The following is a 25,066-nucleotide window of genomic DNA, read 5'->3' on the forward strand; positions in this document are numbered from 1 at the left end:
TGAAGGTCAGATGGATGTAGGATCAATGTAGGAATGATGTCGCAGTGGAAAAGGGTGATTGTGTGTGACTGTCGGAACAGGTTGGCTGTCAATTGTTAATAGATTATTTAATCGGGACAAATAAAAAACACTATCAGGACCAATGGCACCCTCATCCTTTCTTTGTATACAAGTTGACTCTCCCAGGAGCCCTAATGGAGCTCCATTGGGCAATAGACAGCTGTCACATTATCACACAATCGTTTAAGTTAGTCAAAACTTCCAGCAAGCTTTGGGTCCAGTGCACCACCACCTCAATATAGCAAAAAAACACCATTGCTTGCATTACTAAAAACAAGTGCTGGTGCAGATTCAAAATTAAAGCTCAGTAAGTACAACTTTTATTTATCCTTTCATGACAGGTTTCCTTTAATACAAATCATGAATCCAATACATTTAAATAATGACAGAGCAGAATTTCCAAATGCATCCCATGATGATTGTAATTCAGCATTCGTTAGACTAAGGACTGGCTACCCGGCCCATGAATATAATAGCGTTGATTTCGGGTTCTCGAATGAACACTAAGAAAGGCCTGTTGGCTTTAAAAATGATCCGTTTTAGTGGGAATGATCGGCCTGTTACAACCACAGCGGACGATGCTGCTGCTTCACTGCCTTCCTCATTGACCTGGATAATGAAAGATACATCTTTGTAAAAATAGCTACATAGGTATGGAAGAAACATGGAATGGTCCCAACATGATAAGATTTTACAGTATAGCAGACAGTGTCAGCCATAAGCAGCAAAGGGGGCTCTTGTGCGACAAGAGTATTTAGCCCAACCACATTTATTTAATCAAGCGAGAAAGGATCAAAGGTGGAAACACTCAGAATAATTACAGCATACCGACCTCTTGAACTAAAACCACCCCCATGCGCCGGTTAGAAATTGGTGCCCTGATGAGCTGGACGCGAGTTTACAGTGTAAAACAATATAAAACTGTACAATGCAATACCAAACCAAATGACAGATGAAGCTTATGCAAGCTAGATGCTGTGGGTAGCCCAGAGTGCTATACAACATATTACTAAGCAGTCTAGGTCTGGAAGTGCTGGTTCATTCCAGCATGGGTAATGCTGTGTGGCGGTAGGAGACAAAAAGTTGTAAGGGGGAGAGAAGCGCAATCACCATAGTGTAGCATGTAAAGTGTAATTTTAATAGAAAATATAAAAAAAACACTCATAAAAGATAAAATAGAGCTCAGCATGACAGTAAAGTAGCCTCTGGGACAGAGATCAGACATGCAACCAGGATGCCTTGCCTTGGCCACCAGCAGGGGAGTGGGGGTGAATTGGAAGCAGGGAACTGCGGTCACTGGAAAGCCAAAGCCATTGATGGAACACAGGGCCCAGGGTATGAAGCCACCTTATGTAGTAGGAAAATGCTGGAGCACGTTTCAAAGCAACCTGGCTTCTTCGGCCTGTCTAAAAATGGGCTACCCACCAGAATTAATGCCCAAGGTTGCTTTGAAATGCGTTCCAGCTCCATCATTTCTTACTACACAAGGTGGCTTCATACCCTAGGTCTAGGCCCTGTATTCTATCCATGGCTTTGCAGTGACAGCGGTTCCCTGCTTTCAATCCATCTCCCCTCCCTTGCCGCTGGCCAAGGCAAGGCATCCTGGTTTCGTGTCTGATCTCTGTCCCAGAGGCTACCTGTCATGCTGAGCTCAACTTTATCTTTGCGAGTGCTTTTGTATATTTTCTATTAAAATTACACTATGGTTGTTGTGCTTCTCTCCCCCTCCCAACATTTTGTCACATTTAACACCCCCCCCCCCCCCCCCCAAGTACAAATATCCATGTATAGTAAAGGTTTATATGTCTGAACTCCCACATAGCTAGTGATAAGGCAAATGAAGTCAAACATTGGACATCCCCTTCACCTACCAAAATGGTATAAAGGAAATTAGACCCGCATTCTGTATGTCTCAGCACTGGTTAAATGGGAAGGTGCTCAGTCAGAGACCATGATCTTTGTTAACTGGAGAGACCTATATGTGTGTCATTAGGAGAAAGGGGGAGAGGGGAACTAACCTCTACAGAGAGACAACTGCTTCCTTACCAATAGCAGCAGTCCTGCCGTGGGAAGCAGCTATACTACTTACAACAGTAAGGCTGGATTTATACCAATGCATTGTGATAACGCACCTTATGCTCACTGTTGTGTTGCGATGCCGTTCATTTAAACGGCACTCCAATGTACACCTGCATTGCAGTTGACTCCAAACATACCATTGTATGAATAAAAAAGGTGCAGGTACTGTACATTGTTCTGTCCACTGTGAAGCATTGGCAGCCAATTTAAAATAAAATGACTGCATGCATCATGCCTGCTTCTTTAGAAACATCAAATGGGCTGCAATGAGAAGTATTTTCCATTGATAGACTTTGTAGCTCTCACATCATCTTTTTTTAAATTTATTTTTTATTGCTGCCTATTTGGAAGATTTCTCTTAATATCATGTCTATCTGTCAATTGTCAAATGGACTATAAGGAGGGCACAGGTATTTGCCAGTAGAGTGAAGAAGGTTTAGAACCTCCGTCATAAATATATTGTGGTCTGGGAGCCCATGAAGGAGATTTACCCTCACTTCCTGTCCAGGTACATTTTGTCACAGTGAAGTGAAATAGGTTTTATGCAGGGGTGTCCAAACTTTTTTTCAAAGAGGACCAGATTGGATGAAGTGAACATGCGTGAGGGCCGACCATTTTTCCTGACATTCTTTGAACCATAAAAATTCGGTCTAATGCCGCATACACACGATCATTTTTCGGCATGAAAAAAAATGAAGTTTTTCGGCATGTAGAAAAAACGTCATCATTAAAACGACGTTGCCCACAAACCATCGTTTTTTAAAAATGCTCCAGCAAAGCGCGGTGACGTACAACGGCACTATAAAGGGGAAGTTCCATGCGGATGACGCCACCTTTGGGCTACTTTAGCCGATTCCGTGTTAGTAAAAGACGATTTGCGCTTTTCTGTCTGTTACAGCGTGATGAATGTGCTTACTCAATTATGAACGGTAGTTTTACCAGAACGAGCGCTCCCATCTCATAACTTGCTTCTGAGCATGCGCTGCTTTTTAACGTCGTTTTAGCCCACATACGATCATTTTTTACAACCCGAAAAACAACATAGTTTAAAACGTCGTTAAAAAATGCAGCATGCTCGAAAAAAAAATTGTCGTTTTTTAGAAGCCGAAAAATTATGTGAAGCCCACACACGATCGCTTTAAATTAAATTTTTTTTAAACAACGTTTTTTTCATGCCGAAAAATGATCGTGTGTACGCTGCATAAGTGTTTGAGCACTAATACACGGCCCAATAAGAATTCTCTTGCCATTGTGGCTGTGTGAGTAAAGAGATGAGCTTGGGCGTATTATTTGGATACACCGTATTTATTGGCGTATAACACACACCTTTCACTTTAAGAGCGAAGTTTTAAGATTTTTTTTAAAATAAAGAACTGTGAAGCAAAATAAGGGTCAGTGCCCATCTGCAGCCTCACAGGTGCGCATCTGCAGATCCACCATTGCCATGAATGCAGCACCCACCATTGCCAAGAATGCACCCCCCACCATTGCCAAGAATGCACCCCCCACCATTGCCAAGAATGCACCCCCCACCATTGCCAAGAATGCACCCACGAGCGCCAAAGATTATCTACAGGAGAATCTCCTGTTTACATGGCGGCCCCTTTAATAGAAAGTCCCGCCTCCTTTGATGGACAGAACAGTCATCCAATGGCAGCGCCGGGGACGGGACTTCTTATCACAGAGGCCGGCCGTAAACAGGAAATTCTCCTGTGTGTGTGTACGGCGCTCGTCCCGCCTCCTCCCTGTCCTCCAAGGCATATACATCTTTGTGGCCCCGGCGCTGGGAGATCGTCGGGGGCCCCAAAAGATATATATGTCCAAACAACCAGACGGGGCCTTTCAAAACCGGAACGCGGCCTGCGATTGGCTCGCGGGCCGGACTTCGGACATGCCTGTTCTATTGTGAGCCAGGTTTAATAATGACTAGGGGTGCAACGGATCAAAAAACTCACAGATCGGATCGATCCTCGGATCAGGAGTCACGGAACGGATCATTTTCGGATCAGCAAAAAAAAAAAAAGATTTATGAAAAAAAGTTGAATTCAAGTCTGGGCTCTAGCTGGGCCAATGGCTCTATATGGTAATGTCCACCATTGCCCCCCCACTCGTCATCACCATCACTGTTCCAGTCCAACATTGCCCCCACACTAGTAAACACTGTAATAATAGCCAGTTTAACATTGCCCCCACTAGTAATCACTGTAATATAATAGCCAGTCCAACATCCAACTCACTGTACTTGCACTGTAATGTCCACCATTGTCCCCAACTCGTCATCACCATCACTGTTCCAGACCAGTCCAACATTGCCCCCACACTAGTAAAGAACACTGAGTCCCCGTCCTTCATAGCAGCGCTCACTGTTCCCCCTCAAGCTCCACATGTTCATCCTGATTCCCAGAGCGCCGCCAAGACAGCCAGCCAATCCGGGCAGCCTTCCAATCAGAGAGGGAGCTCATCACGTGGGCCAATCAGGTGCAGAGACGGGACATCCCATCCAACCAATCACAGCCGATCTGTGATTGGTTGGGGTGGAGCAAGATGGCCGCCGCTCCGGAGCTAGGCCGAAGCCGGGGACTTTTCTACGGCCAAGGCTCCGGAGCGCTCCGCGGATCGCGTGGTGTGCCGATCCAAACGGGGTGACCCATTCGGATCACGGATCGGTGACGATCCGCTGCACCCCTAATAATGACAGAGGTTCAAACCCTTACCCACTCTATACAATAAAAACAAATTTAGCTGGAGCTAGACTTTAACCACTTCAGCCCTGGAAGAACTGGTTGCTCAATGACCGAGCCATTTTTTGAGATTTGGCACTGCGTCGCTTTAACAGAACAATTGCATGGTCGTTCGGCGCTGTACCCAAACAAAATTGATACTTTTTTTCCCCACAAATAGCTTTCTTTTGGTGGTATCTGATAATTTCTGTGGTTATTTTTTGTGCTATAAACCAAAAAAGAGCGATTTTTTTGAAAAAAACAAAACAATATTTTCTATTTTTTGTTGTAATAAATAGCCCATTTTTTTAAATAAAAAGTGATTTTTTTTTTTGCTCAGTTTAGGCCGATATGTATTTTTCTATATATTTTTAGTAAAAAAAAATAAAAAAATATTGCAAAAAGCGTATATTGATTGGTTTGGTTAAAAAAATATTGCAAAAAGCGTATATTGATTGGTTTGGTTTTGATCGATCAAAATTGTTTACGATTAATCGAGGAATTAATCTTTAATTTCCACAGCCCTAAAAAAAGTACATGGTACATAGAGCATTAGGAAGGATTACAAAACATATATATTAGATACATGATATAAAGTGAGCCCCTGTGCATCGACATGTTTCGCTGTTAAGCTTCGTCAGGACACATTCAGGGTTCGTTGGTAGCAAGAAAGAAACGTATTCTTTCTTGCTACCAATAAACCCTGAATGTGTCCTGACAAAGCTTAACAGCAAAACGCGTTGATGCACAGGGGCTCACTTTATATCATGTATCATATATATATGTTTTTGTAATCCTTCCTAATGCTCTATGTACCATATACTTTTTTCAATAAATAATGTATTTTTTTGTATATTCTCCAATGTTTACTGTGATTTCACCAAATCACAGAAAGAGGCTCGGTCCTTAAGAGGTTAACATTTTCAAGTAAATAGAACATGTCATTTTGTAGTATGATAGGAAATGCCCAAGGGTTCGTATAAGGTTGTGTCTCTTGAGTACTAAGCGCTTACTTACCTCAAGAAATGCTTTATGGTATGCATCCGATACATATAAATCTGATCTTCCACCAGCAATAATTCCTGAGTAAAATAAAAAGAACTTTTTAGAATCCCATCATTCTAACAATTTTAACAAATATTTCTGCTAATCACTTTTTTTTTATATTTCATACAGAGCTATCAAATACAGGGTACACCGCGTTCCATATCAAAACGTGTAATCAGGATCCTTGTTGATCAAATGCTGTAAAAAATAGACATGTGCAATTTATTTAGTTTCCGAATTTGTTTTTTAACAAATTAGTTAATTCCGAAATTTTCAATTTCCAAATCTTCGGATTTGCAGAATTTCTGAAATTTGGAAATTAGAAAGATTTGAAATTCGAAATTTCAAAATTTTCTAATTTAATATTTTCGAATTTTGCAATTTCGAATCTCTAATTTTTGAAATTTCCAATTTTCCGCAATTCAGAATTTCGGAAATTTGAAAATTTGAAATTGGAAAATTTGAAATTGGAAAATTTGAAATTGGAAATTTAAAAAATTCAAGATTTGAAATTGCAATATTAGAAAATCTAAAATTTGAAATTTCGAAAATTGGATTTTCGAATTTCCAGATTCAGAATTTTTTGAATTTACGAATTCCGAATTTCCTGATTTTTACGAATTTACCGAAGCAAAAAAACGAATAAAACAAATTTTTCGGCAGTGCACATGTCTAGTGAAAAAGTAAAATGGCAAAATAAATCCCACCACCATTAACTACACAGTAAATTGAGATTGTGCAACCTGGGTTAGAAAGATTAAAGCAGAATTCTGGGTTTCAATGCACCAAGCTGGCCCAAACAAATGATTTCCTTCATTAAATGATGCAGCCGCTGTGTGTGCTGTAATATACTGTAGTAGCATTAGCAGCATACAGTAACTAGCGCTGTGTTCCCGCAACAATATGGGCAGGAAATACAAGGGTTCCTCTGATTGAGAGAAGAGGCGACCAGATAATGTCACAGCTTCCACCTCGGTCAATCATTGGAAAACTTGTATTCCTTGATAAAAAAATAAAATAAAATAAGGCTTCTGCTGAAAGGCGGAGAAGCAGGGTAATAATCGCCCATACTGCTGTCGGAACACTGCTTCCTGGGGTTGATTTACTAAAGGCAAATAGCCTGTTCACTGCGTGCAGTTGCTCTAGATCAGGGGTGCCCAACCTTTTGAAGAGCGAGGGCCACTTAAGCGACTTAGTAACCGGTCACGGGCCCGGTCACGGGCCACAATGAGCGGAATGGGTGGATGACAGGCTCGTGTCCACTCTGCATATGGAAAGATGACACAGACACAGCTCACTCTACTCTACTCTATAGGCTCTCTGATCCAATCAGCCCAGATGGAAGGGACACAAGACCGTTTACAGGGTCGGACCGATTCTGTAAAAGGGGCCTAAGGCTTCTTTCACACTGATGCACTGTGGTTTACCCACACCGCACCTGTGGCTTTCCTGCGGGTAAGCTGCACTTTGCTGTAGAATTCTATTATATCCTGCAGGTGTGGTGCAGCTTTTTGAAACTGGACCAAACCCACAGGTAAAAAACAGAAGTCTATGGCTCAATGCAGGTAACCCACAGGTGCACCACACTGCACCTGTTGATCAGTTTGAAAGCAGCCCCATAACCACTGCAGAACAGATATGCCCATATATATTCTGTGATTTTAGTAATAAACTTACCTTTGCTAAGTCTTCCATTCAGGTATCACCGGCTGTTGTGGCCCCAGGCAAAGTGCATTTGGCATCACCTCCACCTATGACAGGATCCAGTGCTATACAGGAAGCATCAGCTTATGTGGCTCTGCTACGCAGCCGCTTGCTTGCGCTACCGCTGGCTTCATTAACAAAACTGATGTTCTGGGATGGCAGATCGGCAAACCGTGATCTAGGCTTGCCAACCCACCATCCCAGAGCAGGAGGTCGTGGGCCACATCAGAGGGCTCCGCGGGCCACTGGTTGGGCACCCCTGCTCTAGATCTTAGGGGGGACATGCAAGGAAAATTTTACAAAAAATTAAATTTTTGCTTGCAAATGATTGGATGATAAAAAATCAGCAGAGTTTTTCCCTCAGATCTAGCGCAACTGCACTTGGAGTACACTTACAGTGCGTTGTAGTTCACAGACTATTTGCCTTTAGTAAATCAACCACATTGTTTTACCAAGCAGAAACTGTGCAGTGTATGCGCAGCGAGCCATAGCTTCGAAGTTCGATCTCGGCGGCAACCCCCCCCCCGCTCAACAACTTTGACCCCCCCCCCCCGCGCTTCTCGGCACCAGGGGGCCCCTCAATCAACACTCAAGCCCAGGGGCCCCCACCACCCTAAGTCCTGCCCTGACTGTAGGGCAGGGTTTCTCAACCTTATGCCAGTCATGGCACCCTTTACACACACACATACATACATACTTACAACCTTTTCAAAAACTGCAAACAAATCAACCCCAAACGGTTTGACACTATAAAGTGACTTGTTCCTAGTATGCTCTTTCTTCATGAATAATGGTTTAGCCAACAAAACTGTTGCCTTACTTTCTGTATGCGACAAGTGAAAATTAAGAAAGACTGACCTGGAAGCCTTGCAGTATGTGGGTTAAACAAGTCTTTTAGGCCCATTTTTTCCAGATTTTGTTTTAAACTGATTGAATCTTCAATTCGGAACCTGGGAACATAGACATTCAACTGAAGTTCCCGCAAGTTGTCCAGCCACTCTGTTAGCTTCTTCAGGGAAAGGCTTTGTTCTACTGTTTCTAGGAGAGTTCCTTCTGAGGGTAGCACTAACACCATTGAGATGTCATCACCTTTATAGGGCATTTCAAGGACCTCAACAGAATCCTTTATATAGGAACCATAGCGGAACCTATCATCTTGATACATCATTGGGACTTCACGGGACATTGTACTTTCTGGTACATGAAATTCTTCCATGACCGTATTTCTTGAATCAAACTTTGACTTCCACAATCCCTGTAGGTGATCAGATTGGTTAGCTAATGCTTTCATTATATGAATATATAATAAAAAAATAATAAAAAAAATCCCAGTGCAGTTTAATGAATGCATGAGCAGCTACATAACAGAAAAATATACAGAATAAAAAAAGATTATTAATAAATCTGTATAGAAAAATTGGATCTAAGGTCCCGGAACCAGAGAACCAAGTGGAGGAGGGGGCCAAATAGGACTATGGTACTGATACAAAGGTAAGAAGTGAAGGTAAATATTTAAAACAGGAAATAAGTTTTATTCAAACACAAACGAAAATACAAAATTAAAATGGTGATAACCATCTAAAACACCAAAATAGAGGTCTCCAGGGGGGGGGGGATCAGCACGGTGGGTTGAAGGTTATGGCAGTCTCAACTAGTTTTGCGGTGTGTACCGCTTCATCAGGAGCAAATCTAAAAATGATTAAACAGTGAATCAATAATTGAATAAAAAAAAAACAATGACAATCATTATATAAATGGGGGAACATCGGGCTGAGCTGCTCACCTAAAAAAGTCCCGCCAAGGTAGAACAGCGGGCGCAACCAAACAGGGTCCCGTACGGTAGCCAGGGGGGACATGTGTGGAAATACCTACTTGTCTATTGTATAAAAAAGTATGAATTAACATCTACAGAGCCAAACCTAGAGCAATTGGGGATTGTGTAACACACGTGATCACTGCACGTGGGTGATAGAAAATTGAAAGATGAATGTGGGGATGTGAGTGAAAACAAGGAAAAAGGGATGGATACAAAGGGGGGGGTGGGAAAGGGGAAGGGAGAAGAAATGGGAAGGGAAGGGCAAGTAGGTCTTTCCACACGTGTCCCCCCTGGCTACCGTCCGGGACCCTGTTTGGTTGCGCCCGCTGTTCTACCTTGGCGGGACTTTTTTTAGGTGAGCAGCTCAGCCCGATGTTCCCCCATTTATATATTGGTTTTTTTTTTATTCAATTATTGATTCACTGTTTAATCATTTTTAGATTTGCTCCTGATGAAGCGGTACACACCACAAAACTAGTTGAGACTGTCATAACCTTCAACCCATCGTGATGTTTCCCCCCCCCCCTGGGGGCCTCTATTTTGGTGTTGTAGATGGTTATCACCATTTTAATTTTGTATTTTTGTCTGTGTTTGAATAAAACGTATTTCCCGTTTTAAATATTTACCTTCACTTCTTACCTTTGTATCCGAACCGTAATCGTCCTATTTGGCCCCCTCCTCCTCTTGGTTCTCTGGTTCGGGGACCTTCGATCCAATTTTTCTATATTCCAATCTCAAGGATGATGGTACCTTTTACTATAGTATTTGCATATCCTACTCCAGAGGCTTTCATTCATATTAATACATTTGTGCAATATTAATACTTTCGACTTCATAAATATCCAGTCCATACAATAAAGTGCATAAAAGCAAAGTGCATAAAAAGTCTTCTGAATCTGTGGGGGCAATAGCAAAATTGCAAGTGGAAACTCATGTTTGCTTTATGTTGGCGTGGAGGGGTTAAAATATTAACTAGAACATTTATTTACTGGTGGAGGATGCGAATGTGAGTGAGAGGCGCGCCACCTCTCTCGCTCCCTCTCCTGACTCACCCTGATAGCCGATAGCTGAGCGAGGAGACGCCGCTAGTTCCGGAGGTTTACCTGATGAGTGGGACGACACCGTGGCAGGCAGGCGCAGCCCATGGGATTCGTGCCTGGGGGATCCTGGAGCTCTAGACCGGCAGCTGACACAACTCAGCATAGTGAGTTCATCCTAGTCTCCACAGCATGACCTGCATCTCTCCCTGCTTCCAAGTGGAAGGCTGAGCCAGCTGGAAGTCTGACTGACACAAACGGCTACCCACTGCTTGTTGGACGGAGGAGTAGCTGATGACACTGTGGGCAGTGGAGGTGCAAGAGGCCCCCCTGAGTCCCCCCGCCTTCTCTGTCTTGATGAAAAACGTTGCATAAAAAGTGGATCGTGAACCCGAGTGGCAAGTTTATCCCCGGCTCTATATGCCTTGTCAGAAAAGCAACAGGATGGGTGAGAAATTACCATGTATTAAATAACTATTCTGTTATATTTAAAGAAAGGGGAAGGAAAACAGAGAGGAATGTTGTCTATATAAAATAAAAGTAAAAGGACTAGACCTGTAAGGTGTGGTATTACACTGCGGTGGACTTTTTCTCGTTACTCAAGTATAAAATATAAATAAGTGTAAACTGCTGGCTTGCTGGAAGTTGTGGTACTACATTACGGTGGACTTCCTCTTTTCTTGCTATTTAAATATAAAATATAAGGAGTGCAAACTGCTTGCTGGACGGTTTATCCAACTTGTTTAAATTACCCGACAAAAGTGAGGGGAGGGGTAAAAACAGTAAAAGGGACTCCATGCCCTGAGTTAGTATGGCATCGCAGAGCACAACAAAAGTGAGCCAGGCGGCTGCTGCTAAACTGGACAAATACACACATGCACAGACTCTGGCTTCGGGACAGACCCCCCCCCCCCAAAAAAAAAGCAGCCAGCAGACTAACATGCACTCTAAACCGCAGGTTGAGGCTGCAGCTTCAAGAAAAAGCCAAGGCTCGGCCAGGTAACCCCGACGGTGGCTATAAATGAGCCTAGAGGAAATTCTGTGGAAGACATTTCAAGGTCTTCAAAAATGTCAAAATATCTGAGGTAGCAGCCTGGGAGGAACCAGAACCATCATTGAAATAGGTCCTGCACACAATTAATGCTGTAAAATTCTCATTAAATGAAATGTCTCACAACTCAAAACCATTCAGGAGGAAATGTCTTTTGTTAGACGTGATCTGCAAAAAGTGCGTGAGAGGACTACTGCTCTAGAGGGGAAAGTTGGCCTAATAGAGGACGGCCTGAACCCCCTTAAACGGGAGATACGAGCCATGAGAGAACAAATGGGGAATTATAAAATTATTAATTATGAAATAAAAATGGACGAAATGGAAAATAGGATGCGCAGGAAGAACGTGAGGATTGTGGGGCTCCCAGAGCTAAGTGAGGGCTCAGACCCTACTGCATTCTTGGAAAAATGGTTTAAAGACTTATTCAGGGAAAATTCTTTCACCTCTCTTTACAATGGAAAGAGCTCACAGGGTCCCCTCTAGACCTCCCCAACCGGGAGCCCCTCCAAGATCTCTTCTGGTGAAAATGTTCCACTACAAGGACAAAATTACTATATTAAATAAAGCTAGAGAAATAGGTAATATCCTTTACAATGGCAAAAAGGTATATATATATATATATATATATATATATATATATATATATATATATATATATATATATATATATAATTTTTTCACCTGGCTTGCAAAAACGGAGGGCCAAGTTTGGGGAGGTGAAACGCAAGTTGCAACAACTGAAAGTGACTTATGCATTAATGTATCCTGCAAGACTGTGAATAAATGCCCTAGGAGAAACTGTGTTTTTTGACACACCAGAGGGAGTGGCGGTTTGTATAACAACCCACAAGGGTAGACTATAGAACCGGACTGTATTGACCCTGGAACTTCATTCAAAATATGTCTCAATGTAGGCTGCACTATAGCACATTGAGGAACACTAAGGGAGGGAGGGAGTGGGGGGATGGCACTTAGGTGGGGAAGGGAACAACAAGAATATTACTCCCTTTTAAAAAGGGGTATGGTGAAAACTCTCTCTATTTGTGTTTTTTGTTAATTTTTTTTTTTTTTTCCGCTAGTTGTCGGATTTGTGGGGTTTGTGGTGTTTTGATGGAGGGAGGGAGTGTATGTACACAAGGATAACAATGACAATAACACTAAAAAGAATAGATGAAAGTAAAGGTCACAATAGGAAGCCCAATATAGGTTGCAAGGGGAGGGGAAAGGGATGTATGTGAGCACTAGATGGAATGAGAGGGGTGTGAAGTACACAAGTTGGGTGAGTGACAAATACAGGTGTAAGAGTGAGCAACAGGAGGCCACAGGAAAAATATGTCAAGAGGAGAAGTTATTGGTTATTAAAAATCTCACAGGGTTTACTTATAGAAATCGGAAATTTAATGGATAAAAGCATGCAGTTCAAAAAAATTATTTTGTGTTCATGGAATGTTTGGGGTATGGGCTATCCAGGGAAAAAAGCAGCAGTTCTTCTGATGGCAAAAACATATTGGGAGGGTATCTTTTGTTTACAGGAGACACCTTACTAATATTTCTATACCCCAGTTGAGGTGGAGAGAATATCAAACCCAGTTTCACTCGGTTCACACTTCTTATTTTAGGGGGGTAAGGATACTGGTTAGATCTGGGGTGATGTTTACGAGCATACAGGTGAAGATCGATGAACTAGGGCAATACATTTTTTTATTTTGTAAGATAGAGAATAGAATGTCTATACTTTCAAATATGTATATCCCTCCTCCCTTTGAGGTCTCGATCCTGTGTGGTTTGATAGAGTTTGCCCTGGATAAGCCAGGAGTACTGGTGATTGTGGTGGGGGACTTTAATATGGTTGTGGACCGGAAATTAGACAGGTATCCCCCAGGGACACACATGGGCAATGCAGTGGATAACCGATTGCCTGAAATTTTTAAAGAAATTGGCTTGAAGGACATTTGGAGGATACGGAACCCAGAGACTCAACAGTATTCATGTTTCTCTAGGATACATTCCACTCTGTCCAGGATTGATATGATTCTAGGAAATGAGGCAATGGTGCCGATGATAAAAAACGTGAACTACATGCCAAGAGATTTGTCGGACCATTCTCCGGTGACAGTGTCACTAGAACTAGGTGAATGTAATCATCATGGAGAGTGGAGGATAAGCCCTTGCTGGATTGAATTGATGGGGGACCCGGAAGAGGTGTTGGAGCCCTTGAGAAAGCTTGTCTAGATAAATAAAGCAACAGCCTCGGAAGGAATAGTATGGGATACCCTCAAGGCTTTCCTGAGAGGCATAATGATACAACAAATCTCAAAAATTAAAAAACAGTCTAAGGAATGGGAGAGGTCAATTGGGGAGATGGTAACAATAGCGGAAAAACAATATGTTAATAACCCAACACCTGCTAGCCTAAGGACCTGGATAGATGAACAACAGAACTTCAGCCTAGCGATGCTTAAGGGGGTAGAGAACAAATATCTCTTTCAGAGACAACTTGCCTTTGTGGAGGGGAAAAGTCCAGGACGAACAACTGGTCAGGGCGAATTCCTCCCTTATCTGTGGTTCCTACAATTGTGATGGAGGATGGAAGGATATCCTCACATGTGCCAGAAATAGTAGGTAGGTTCAGGGAATTCTACAAGGACTTGTAGTTCCCGGCAAGAGGAGATGGGGGATGAAATGGATACCTTCTTTGGGGACCCGACGGTCCCTTTTCTTAGCGTGAAGGATAGAAAGGAGTTAGATATGCCCATAACATTAGAGGAAATACAACGAGCGAGATGGCAGGACAGAAATCCCCGGGACCCAACGGGCTCCCGGTTGAGATTTATCGGCATTATGGGAAGGTCTTACTTCCAGAGCTGATGAGCACTTTAAATTGGTCAGTGAGAAAGGGAAAGCTCCCTTCCGTCAATGAGGGAATCTACCATAATAATAATACACAAGGAGGGTCAATATCCACTTAACACTGCCTCATATAGGTCTATATCCCTATTGAACTCCGACATGAAAATACTTGCAAAGGTCTCGGGGGCTAGACTGAACGGGGTCATCCAGAAACTTGTCCACCTCGACCAATCGGGTTTTATACCTGGAAGAACTACCAGCACAAATATAAGGAGAGTATATTTGAATCTCCAGGTTCCAATGGACTAGGAGGGAGTGAGGGATATCCTGTCTTTGGACGCCATCAATGCCTTTGACAGCTTAGAGTGGAGGTGTTCCAGTTTGGTCAGAATTTCATCAATTGGATGAAAACGTTGTATAGGACACCAGAGGCTAGAGTACCATAAAGGTGAATAATGAATACTCTGACAAGTATGGATTGGGGAGGGCAACGAGACAGGGGTGCCCTTTATCGCCCCTTCTCTTCGCCCTCGCAATCGAACCACTGGCAAATGCTCTTAGGTCTTCCCCTGGGGTAAGAAGTTTTAGAAGAGGTGAGGGGGAAGAAAAACTTGTATTATATGCGGATGACCTCTTAAAATGAAAATGAAAGTATGGAAACAACTGCCAATATCTGTGGCAGGTCGCTGTAATTTATTCAAAATGATATGGATGCCACAGCTTCTGTATGTATTACACAATTCCAATTTGGGTGTATAAAAAGTGGTTTCAAAAATTAGACACAGTGTTTGTGGAACTAATTTGGAAGGGAGGACCAGCTAGAATTCGGTTAAGTACTCTGCAATTACAGAAACAGGGAGGAGTAGCACTTCCGCACCCCTTTAGCTACTTTTCAGCATCGCAATTACAGCATAAGGGGGGGTGCAACCTGAAGGTAGGACAGCCGGGGAGGAGGATGATGCTACAGAATACCCCACATAGAACATTAGGGGAGGCTTTGTAGGCAGGGTCTTTCCCCCCGGAACTTCCTACCTTGAAAATGATGATGAGAATATGGGATACAGTGAAGTTAATCCTGCAGTACATAGGTTTTACAGAATTTACCCCTCTATGGGGAAAAAGAAAATGAGAAGAAATCCAGAAAATGGGGAAAGTAAGGGAATGGGAAAGAAATGGAATAAATTTCCAGGAATTGAAAGACCAATACGCAATTCCGAATAAATCCTTTTACAGGTATTTGCAGATAAGGCACGCACTAACAGAACAGTTTAGAGGGAGGATTTTGGAATGGAGTATGATGCCTATGCTCAAAAAAATTATTAATATAGAAACGGGGAAAGGTCTCATTTCGAAAATATACCCACACATAAACAAGGGGAGACTGGGAGGTATAGACCCCCCCCCCCCAGTATAAAAAAAGTGGGGAAAAGATGTGGGGAGTCTAACTGAAATACAGTGGGAAATAATTCTTGAACTCGCCCCAATTGTATCGTTGTCCCCCTTTCAGAGGATGTCACACCTGTTTTTGCTATATAGAACTTACTACACTCCATATAAAATCTTCCAGATTGGGTGAAGGCCGGGTGCCAGCTGTCCCAGGTGTGGGGAGAAAAAGCGGGATATGATCCACATGTTTTGGAGATGCCCGAAGCTGTTCTACTATTGGAGGGAGGCAATAGGAACTATAGACCGGGTGTTTGGAACTTCTACAGACCTGGATGTGAAGAATTGCATCCTGGGACTTGTGGAAGGAGTGGGGAATCTACCAAACACTCAGGTTGTGGTCCTGAGATGCCTATTTCAGGCAAGGAAGTTGATTGCCCAGAAGTGGGCAAGCGGTCCTGCACGTTAGACAAGGGGGATTAAAAAAATATGACAAAATCTGGAAACTCTGGTGGGAAGCAAGAGGTATTAACATCTAAACCGAAGTAAACGATAGAAAAGTCATGAGGTGACTTAGGAAAATCCAAGATCAAAGCAAAGGAGAGTGTAAGGGTTGGGTGTGAGGACGAAATGGATGAATGCGAGGGGGGAAGTGGACGGTTAGGAATATAGTGATGAAGAAGGTACCAAAATGACACATTGATACCATGATAATCATCCACTCAGGTAACATGTAGGGTAATAGCTTTTAAACAGACCACCTTTTTGTCTATGGAAGGGTGGGCAGGAGGGAGGGTTAGAAAACAGGGAAATTGATGTCAAAATGTATAAATGTATGGAAAAAAAATGTTTAATAAAGAAATAAAGTAAAAAAAAAAAAGAACATTTATTTACTAAGTTAATATGCTATGAATAGCTACATTTCAATGTAACATTGAAAAACACAGAGATTTTATTATAAACTATGTCTGGGCAAAAACAATGAAACAATTTTTAGCATGTTTTTGCAAGACGTACATTCCTCTCCCTTTAAAATGCTACAAGTACACAATAGTGTCCATAGATCCTGCCACAAATTAAAAAACCAAACATCCTTTGCATTCTACCTCTGCTGCACTAAAAATCCAAGCAGTTATCAACCTTGCACAGTGCTCCTCTGGGATTACAAAAGAGAATACTACTCCTGCTCAGCAAGTCGTCGCTAAGCAGTTCGGAATCAGAAAAGAAAAGCTCAGCAGTCATGATCCAATAGAACCTTGCCCTGTTTCTCCCAAAAGTGCATTGCCTACAAGCATACTATGTTTTTCAGTAGGCCTTAAATGTTCTTAAACAATATGTCTTTCCCAATTTAAACTTTTAGGCAAAGTGAAAAGGAATCAAACAATCAACCACCCTCTTCCCTAGAACCCATATGATATCTTCTCACTTTGAAATAGATGGCATTCACCAGCACTAGGATTGTATCTGATGTGATGGCGCCTTCTGGGATTACATCAGTGATTCGCTGCTCTGTTTTATTGGCAACCCAGTTATTGATGATTTCCCGGGATTGTTCAGCTTTCTCCTGAAAACATATGCAAGAATGAGAACAAAAGAATTTAGGATGGGTCATTTAACAGTAAAATCGCTCCTTGAATAAAAATATTCCAACCTATGTCCATGCAAATTGATTAAACCATCCTTTGTATCCATTTTCATATTATTTAGTTTTCCAAGCTTGTTTTACAGAGTTTTCCTGTGTCACCGTTTCCTGTCCACAGTAATATACTCCAACCCTTTTTCACTACCTCAACCATTCCTGCCTAGTCGGTTAACCACATTCTTTGGCTGCTCTGCCTCTTTCTCCTATATTGCTGTGCTGCCACTTCCTACACCTACCCTGGCTCTTCCTTCTACTATTCTCACTCTGTAAGAACTAATAGCTTAGGTTACAACTGAAAGCAATGCAGGTTTAGGAAGGTAGTACATGGCAGCTGTAGAGGGTTCCAAGACCTCTACTTAACCTCCTTACTTGGCCCGGCTTCCATCCCTAGCTTACACTGTTCCTTATTCTTACACCTGCCCTGACCCCTTAGCACCTGCTCTCCTCCCACACAAGCCCAGGTCTCTTTACCAATGTCTATTGTGTCCACTTTCTACACCTACTCTGCCCTTTCTTATAATTACCTTCTCAGCACATTCTAAATCTACACTGCACCATCTGCTACAGTCTCACTGTCTAACCTACCCTGTTCTTTCTTTTAAAACCTGCCCAGACAATACCACTTTTATCTAACCTGATAACCCTGTTTTGATTTTCCTTTCGCAACTACCATGATGGCATATATAGTAGGCCCAAGCTAGTACAAAAATGAGTGTAATGCCAAGGACCAGGAATTTATACCAAATTTAACCTTGCAACCTTATCTTCTTGTTAAAAAATTGTTTTTAGGTTCACATTCTATTTGTCTGATATAAATGCTAGAAGATAAGTGTCTAAATATCTAGTTTTTATTTTGTACTCAAAAGCATATTACTTCCTCTTAGAACCATGCTATATCTTTCTTTTGTGTTGATACACAGCCTAAAACCAAAGTATACACGAGCCCCAAGCAAAGGACATTGGTCGAAGGATGTAACCGAAAAGCTTAAGGATACAACTCATCTTCCTACATTTGTAAAAAATAAAAATAAAACCTTTTGTATTGAATATGTTATGCATACACTAGACTTAACTTTTAAGAGTGTCCCTCTACTACTTAGTGGGGTAACATTAGCCCATAGTTATGTTGTAGGTGAATCCAGCAATATGCAAGAATGGAAGAAGTCTCCCAGACCACAATATTTAACACATTTTAAAAATTTAATCCAAACTCACCTTGAAGTTTAGAGGCCACAGTTTGGCTCCATACACTGCCTCACTAATCTCTTGATAGGTTTCATTATAGGTCAGGGACTTCTCTCCAAAGAGACGGTTAGTTGAGGTCAGTTCTGACGATTTGTTAGCTTTCCTATACAATCGACAATTCAGTTTTGCAAAGAAGAAGTGGATTTGATCAGATGCCTTGGTAGAAACTTGGTCAAAGTGGAAGACCTTCAAGAGAGAGGATATCATGTGGACGCTAACTGGCCATGTATAAAACATTCACTTTTTTTCATAATCAATAGTATTATTTGCTGACTTTTCCAGGGAATTACTTGATTAACCGGTTGCCGACCGCTGCATGTATATGTACGTCCACAGAATGGCACGTACAGGCATACATGTACGTCCCCGCCTTTTCCGCGGGTCCGATCGGGACCCCCCCCCCCCGGTACATGCAGCGTTTTAAAACCTGCGGGGAGCGATCCGGGACGAGGGCGCGGCTATTCGTTTCTAGCCGCCCCCTCGCGATCGCGGAGCTGAAGAACGGGGAGAGCCGTATGTAAACACGGCTTCCCCGTGCTTCACTGTGGCGACTGCATCGATCGTGTCATCCCTTTTATAGGGGAGACTCGATCGATGACGTCAGACCTACAGCCACACCCCCCTACAGTTGTAAACACACACTAGGTGAAGCCTAACTCCTTCAGCGCCACCTGTGGTTAACTCCCAAACTGCAACTGTCATTTTCACAATAAACAATGCAATTTAAATGCATTTTTTGCTGTGAAAATGACAATGGTCCCAAAAATGTGTCAAAATTGTCCGAAGTGTCCACCATAATGTTGCAGTCACGAAAAAAATCGCTGATCGCCGCCATTAGTAGTAAAAAAAAAAAAAAAATTAATAAAAATGCAATAAAAATATCCCCTATTTTGTAAACGCTATAAATTTTGCGCAAACCAATTGATAAACACTTATTGTGATTTTTTTTATCAAAAATATGTAGAAGAATATGTATCGGCCTAAACTAAGGAAAACATTTTTTTTATATATATGTTTTTGGGGGATATTTATTACAGCAAAAAGTAAAAAAATATTGCATTTTTTTCAAAATTGTCACTCTATTTTTGTTTATAGCGCAAAAAATAAAAACCGCAGAGGTGATCAAATACCACCAAAAGAAAGCTCTATTTGTGGGGAAAAAAGGACGCCAATTTTGTTTGGGAGCCATGTCGCACGACCGCACAATTGTCTGTTAAAGCGACGCAGTGCCGAATCGCAAAACCTGGCTTGGGCATTTAGCTGTCTAAAGGTCCGGGGCTTAACCAGTTAAAAAAAAAAACAGGCCGTGTCACAACATACAACCTAAATATAATATTGAGTAACGAATTCTGACTTTTGGAGATAAGGGGTCAACTTTGATCAAGTGAGAGAATTTAGGACTAATGTAAGGATACAAGTCTTTGATAAAATGGTTTGGAACTTCTTTAAGCCCCCGTTCACACCTAGGCGTATATACGCCTGTAGTGCGACACCGCAGCCGCCCCTGAGACGCTGGAGGGATGATTTCACATTGCCCTCTATGGAGCTGGTTCACATCTCCACGCTGAACGCCGTACACCTGCCACCTGAAAACAAGTCCCGGACCTTTTTTTCAGGCGGCTTTCGGCGTTTGGCATAGGAGATGTGAACTATCTCCATAGAGGGGGTAAGGCTGCATTCACAATCGCAGCGTTTTGTCGCCGCGAATCGTGGTACAAAACGCCGCAATTTGTCGCCTCAATTCGTGGGACAAAACGCAGCGATTTTGTATGCCAAGGTGTGAATGCAGCCTGAATCCATATTTATTACATTCTTTTGAACACTTCACCTAATGTATACATTAATAACAGTACAATATAACAGAAGTAACAAAGATTAGAAGCCATAGTATTCTGTACTTCAGCACCTCCACTGGTCCATGAATAAAAAATAAATAAATTGAATTTCTTTGTGAAATACCTGTGATACCAGTCGCCCATTCACTATTTGTTGGGTGAATTTGTAATTTCCAGTTAAACATTTAGCCCTCACCAACACGCTCATTTCAAGATTTAAATTCCATTTCCTGGCAGTAGGTTGCCTAAATCAGTTCAGTCTTTTATAGCAAGCAATAAAAAAATTGCTCATGTTTATGTTTAATATGAGATCCTAAACAAGCCATACATAAAATAATTGTGAATATTTTTTACATAGATGTGCAAAGAGGAAAGTGCCAGAACTAAAATTAAAGTCCAGATTTATTTATCATTCAGAATCTCACTGTCAATCACCGCTGAGAAGAGGCGTGGCCTGTTGCAGGGACATTGTTAAGACTCTCCCAGTTGTTACTGCTCACCCACATCACAGGAGCAAGCTCTCAAACCACTGCAAGTGGGTGGTTCATGGTTTTCTCCACACATCACTGAGCTAAATTTTAACTGTGATGACGGAGAGAAAGCACATGTGCATGGTTGTGATTGTGAGAAAGAGCTTGTTTCTGTGATGGTGGGGATGAGCAGTAAACAGCAGGAATAATCTTTACAATGCCCTAGCAACAACATAGGACAGGGAAATGCCATCTCTGGGAGTTTTTCAGCCAGGCTTTGGGAGGTACATAAATGGCCTGCACCTTCAGCAAGGAAATATCAAACTTCTGGTCAAAGCTTCAGTTTGTTTTCATCTACAGGGCCCTCTTTTTGCAGTTTTTTGGTAAAGGTGAACAAACCCTTTATATGCTCTGGACACTGGATGTACTCTGTTCCACACTTTATACCAAGATGGTGCACTGCAACATATTTTTCACTCACCTGCATAAGCTCCTTTAATGTGTTGTCACAAGACCCAAGCTTGGCCATGGTGAAAGCCTGGGAGATACTAAGAGGTGACATAAACAGGTTCTCAGAGTTGGACTTGGAGTCCGCCAGGACTTTAAAAAATTCTATGGCAAACTCAGAGTTTGCCTTGGAAAGCTCCCAGACTCGAGGATTGGTACCTTCTGGAATCTTCTCTGAAGGAGAGGTCTCCTTCTGCATCTCCTCTCCTTCTGACACTTCCTTCCGATAAATGCACATAGGATTTAAAGGGATGTCTTTGGGTTTGGCAATACAGATGTCTGGATATTGGGTGTGGGAGGCAGAGAAACCCACCAGGGACAACAGCAATACTGGTAGAAAATACATATCTAAAAGAAGAGAAGCTGGTGAAAGTCATAAATCAAGAAGACAGTAAGATTATGGTATGATGGGCAGTTCCAATAGCATTAATTCATATTAAAGTGAACCTTGCATGTTCTAACAGCAGAGTCCAAACTTCTCGTTAAGCTTTGTACTGAAATTGTGTGGAAAAAAACTACACAAGTTATACAGAAACATAGAAGAGCAACAACAGGAAAATACCAAGTGGTCCACCCAGTTAACTTGATAAGATAGTTCTGTTTGTTATCTCTTCCAACTATACGCTTGTTACAGGCACATACAAGGTGGGCAGTATGAACCCCGAAGGGTTGGCCATTAAAAGAAAACTTCTTTCTTATGTTATAATACCATTTTACCTTAGGTACACCTTTCTACCAAAAAAAATCTAAAATACAAAAAAAAAAAAAATAGAAAATTCCTTCCACATCAGTAATCATGTAATAGGCCTCATGCACACTGGACATTTTTGGCTTCAGACATTTTTTTCTGCAGCCAGTTATCCTATGTGTCCATGCACATATAGGCTGTTAGTGTTTTTTGGCAGAAGTGTTTTCTGGCTGGAAAAACCCTGCAGAACTAGTGAGTTTTAAGAAGAGTTTTTAAACTGTAAAAATGCTCCAACTCTGATAAAAGCTTAAAAACACGGAAAAACACAACTATTCGCATTTATCAGCATTTTTGAGCCATAAGCTTTTGTGGGAGTATAGTTAACCTAAAAAAAACGCCCCAAAAAAACCCAAAAACGCTACAGCTAAAGAAAGCTACTGCAAAAACGCAGGAAAACTTATTCTACAGCTACAGCTTTCTACAGCTAGCGCTACAGGCATTCTTATAACGTCCAGTGTGCATGAGGCCTAACTGTTGTAAACATTATCTGCCATCAGTGGGCCATTAACCCCCGACAGGTAATTTTGTGTTTTAGGAAGGGAGGCCTCCTAAAAGTCAATGGTGGATGTCATAGTTGGCACACGACTGCAGGTGTGGACATCCTCACCCATCTAGAAGCAGCCATACAGTTCATTTCAAACACTTTCGTACGCACCGTTTAAACAATAATGCACAGCACACACCTATTAAATGTACTCACCAAATCCTTGGCCCTCAGTCTTTTCTAATTAGACAAGCCCCTACCCCCATCAGAACCTGAGCTTCAACAGCTAGGCAGTTAAAGCCAGTGAACAAAAAGCAGAGTGGTGCTCTTTGAGACAAAATATTTGGATGACCTGGGAGGGCCCAAAGAGAATCTGCCAGGAGTCTGAAGAGGTCCGAGTACCCTGTCTTCCTGGGCCAGTTTGGTGCAATAATTATTACTGGAATGCCCTCCATTATGATCCTGCAGATCATACAAGGAGTTGCAGAGGAGGAAAGATTCGTAGACCCCGTATTTAACTCATAATATGTACTTTATGAAAGTTAAGGAATGGTCAAAAAATGTTTTAGGTCACTGCAACTATATGCTAAATAGGAATGACGGTCAAAAGGGCTCTTTAGGCTTCATTTCCATGGACGTTTTTACAGCCACGGCTCTCCATGTTAGTCTATGGTTTTATGCCCACCATGACGTTTTTGAGCTGTAGATGGCCGAGCCGTTTTTAAGCTGCAAAAAAAAACCCAGGACCAGTGCGTTCTGAAGCTCCAGCGTTAGAGTTGTAAAAACGCCAGACGTTAAAAAAACGCTCAAAAACGCTACATGGACAGGCGTTTTTAAGCTGTAAAAAGGCTAAAAAAAGTGGCTGTAAAAACGTCCATGGAAATGAAGCCTTAGGCTCGATTCAATAAGCTCACACAAGAATAAGTATCTTCAATTTAGTCATGTGACATGTAATTTTTACATTTCATTGGACCTAAATGAAAATAACTCACTTTATTGAAAATAAGTATTTTTGTCTCCTGATGCGTTAGCTGTGTGAACTGAGCCTATAACGCAAGACACTCAATTTAAAAATTGTTGATACAAAGGAAATATCTTCTAGTCATTCAACTGTATTTTTCAGAACTCATTGGACTCATCTAAAAATAACTCACTATTTTGAGAAGTGTCCTAGTTTGTTAGCTTTGTTAATTGAGCCTTAAGGATTGCTATTCTTCTGGATAAACATTTCGCTCTATAGCCTTAAGAGTAAATCAACTTTTCTCAAGTATCATCTGCTTACCTGCGTGAAGCTCTGTTCTTCAATGCTTTTCTTTGTAAAACATGAGACTAAACAGGTAGTACTGAATGTCTCACCCCCACAGATCAAGAAGAACAAGGACACAGGGTGAAAGGTGGATGACCAGGCAGTTGAAACTGTAATCAAAGAGTTGCTTTGTTTGCAATAGGTGGGTCTTACTTTTAACTATCAGGTCACTGGCAGTCAACACACTAATGAAGACACAAATACCTTCCCTAAAAGGTATACCACTGTCTCTTTAACACACACTACATTACTCAATTGACTGAAGCTGGGCAAAGACATTCAGCCATATAGGTATGATCCAACTGCCGAAATGTGTTTTCAAAGATCTCTACATAAACAAGCATATTTGGATCATCAATGTATTTTTATGTGAATTTTGAGGAGGACAGACGAATTCTAAATCATCGTCATCACCAGCACTGAGTGAAGGTCTTTTGGCAGCCAAGGCAAAGATGTCAATGCGTTGCCACTTTTTGGTCAATGAAAAAATGAATGGGATGGAGGGACTATTGCTACATGGTTAAACTGGCGTTATTTTTTGCATAAATTAACACACAGCCAGGGTTTTTATTATGTGATAACAAAATGTGTTGTTATTTCCTAGGGGACAATGTAGCTGTAGCGCACATTTATCTTTCATAAAGGCACTAAAATTATCTTTCAGTTTTTTTTTTTTTTTTTTTATAAATTGGTCTTAAAAAAAAAAAAAAAAAGGATTTTTTTTTTTTATTATTTTTATAAAATGGCAGAGCATTATTAGTGTATTTATGAATAAAGCCTGCAAACAACTTCAAACATGGAAACAGCAAGTCATTAAAACATATTTAAAATACTCATACGGAAATCTCTAATCAAATGTAGGATATAAATAAAAAATTATACATTTTTGAGTAGCCTTGTGTTCAGTTACTTGTACCACACATGCTATCCAATTATCTAACAGTGACAACATCCCAAGCATCACACCCTTTTGGTTTTTCCATGTACTCAAAGCCAGCCATAGACTGTTCGCAACTCTGCTGGTTCAGCAGGAACTGGCTGAGTTTCCAACAATGTATGGGCAGCCTAAATGTACTTGAGTT

The 25,066-nt window shown here is 41.5% G+C and overlaps 1 protein-coding gene across 3 annotated transcripts; it reads right to left on the reverse strand.

Moving 5' to 3' along the window:
• Positions 1 to 350: 350 nt before the first annotated feature.
• Positions 351 to 24,070, reverse strand: SERPINC1 (serpin family C member 1). 3 transcript variants are annotated; one of them, XM_040360384.1, is made up of 8 exons: positions 23,961 to 24,062; positions 23,671 to 23,724; positions 21,421 to 21,794; positions 18,605 to 18,820; positions 17,174 to 17,311; positions 8,469 to 8,865; positions 5,877 to 5,941; positions 351 to 669 (listed from the first exon to the last, which is right to left on the reverse strand). In XM_040360384.1, the coding sequence occupies exons 3-8, from the start codon at positions 21,790 to 21,792 to the stop codon at positions 502 to 504; spliced, it is 1,356 nt and encodes a 451-aa protein (XP_040216318.1). In that variant the 5' UTR covers positions 21,793 to 21,794; positions 23,671 to 23,724; positions 23,961 to 24,062; the 3' UTR covers positions 351 to 501. The 3 variants fall into 3 exon arrangements, with proteins under 3 accessions (XP_040216318.1, XP_040216317.1, XP_040216320.1); XM_040360383.1 differs by lacking the exon at positions 23,671 to 23,724 and having other exon boundaries at positions 23,961 to 24,070; XM_040360386.1 differs by lacking the exon at positions 23,671 to 23,724 and having other exon boundaries at positions 21,421 to 21,809; positions 23,961 to 24,061.
• Between the last annotated feature and the right edge of the window lie 996 nt (positions 24,071 to 25,066).

The sequence above is a fragment of the Rana temporaria genome, chromosome 7 (genome assembly GCF_905171775.1).
Source record: "Rana temporaria chromosome 7, aRanTem1.1, whole genome shotgun sequence".
NCBI classification, from domain to species: Eukaryota; Metazoa; Chordata; class Amphibia; order Anura; family Ranidae; genus Rana; species Rana temporaria.

Coding starts and splice junctions, on each gene's coding strand:
- SERPINC1 (XM_040360383.1), bottom strand. CDS start 21,792: ATGTATTTTCTACCAGTATTGCTGTTGTCCCTGGTGGGTTTCTCTGCC. Junction 8,866..17,173: donor TGAATGCCATCTATTTCAAA/GTGAGAAGATAT, acceptor GATCACCTACAG/GGATTGTGGAAGTCAAAGTT. Junction 670..5,876: donor ACCATAAAGCATTTCTTGAG/GTAAGTAAGCGC, acceptor TTCATTATCCAG/GTCAATGAGGAAGGCAGTGA.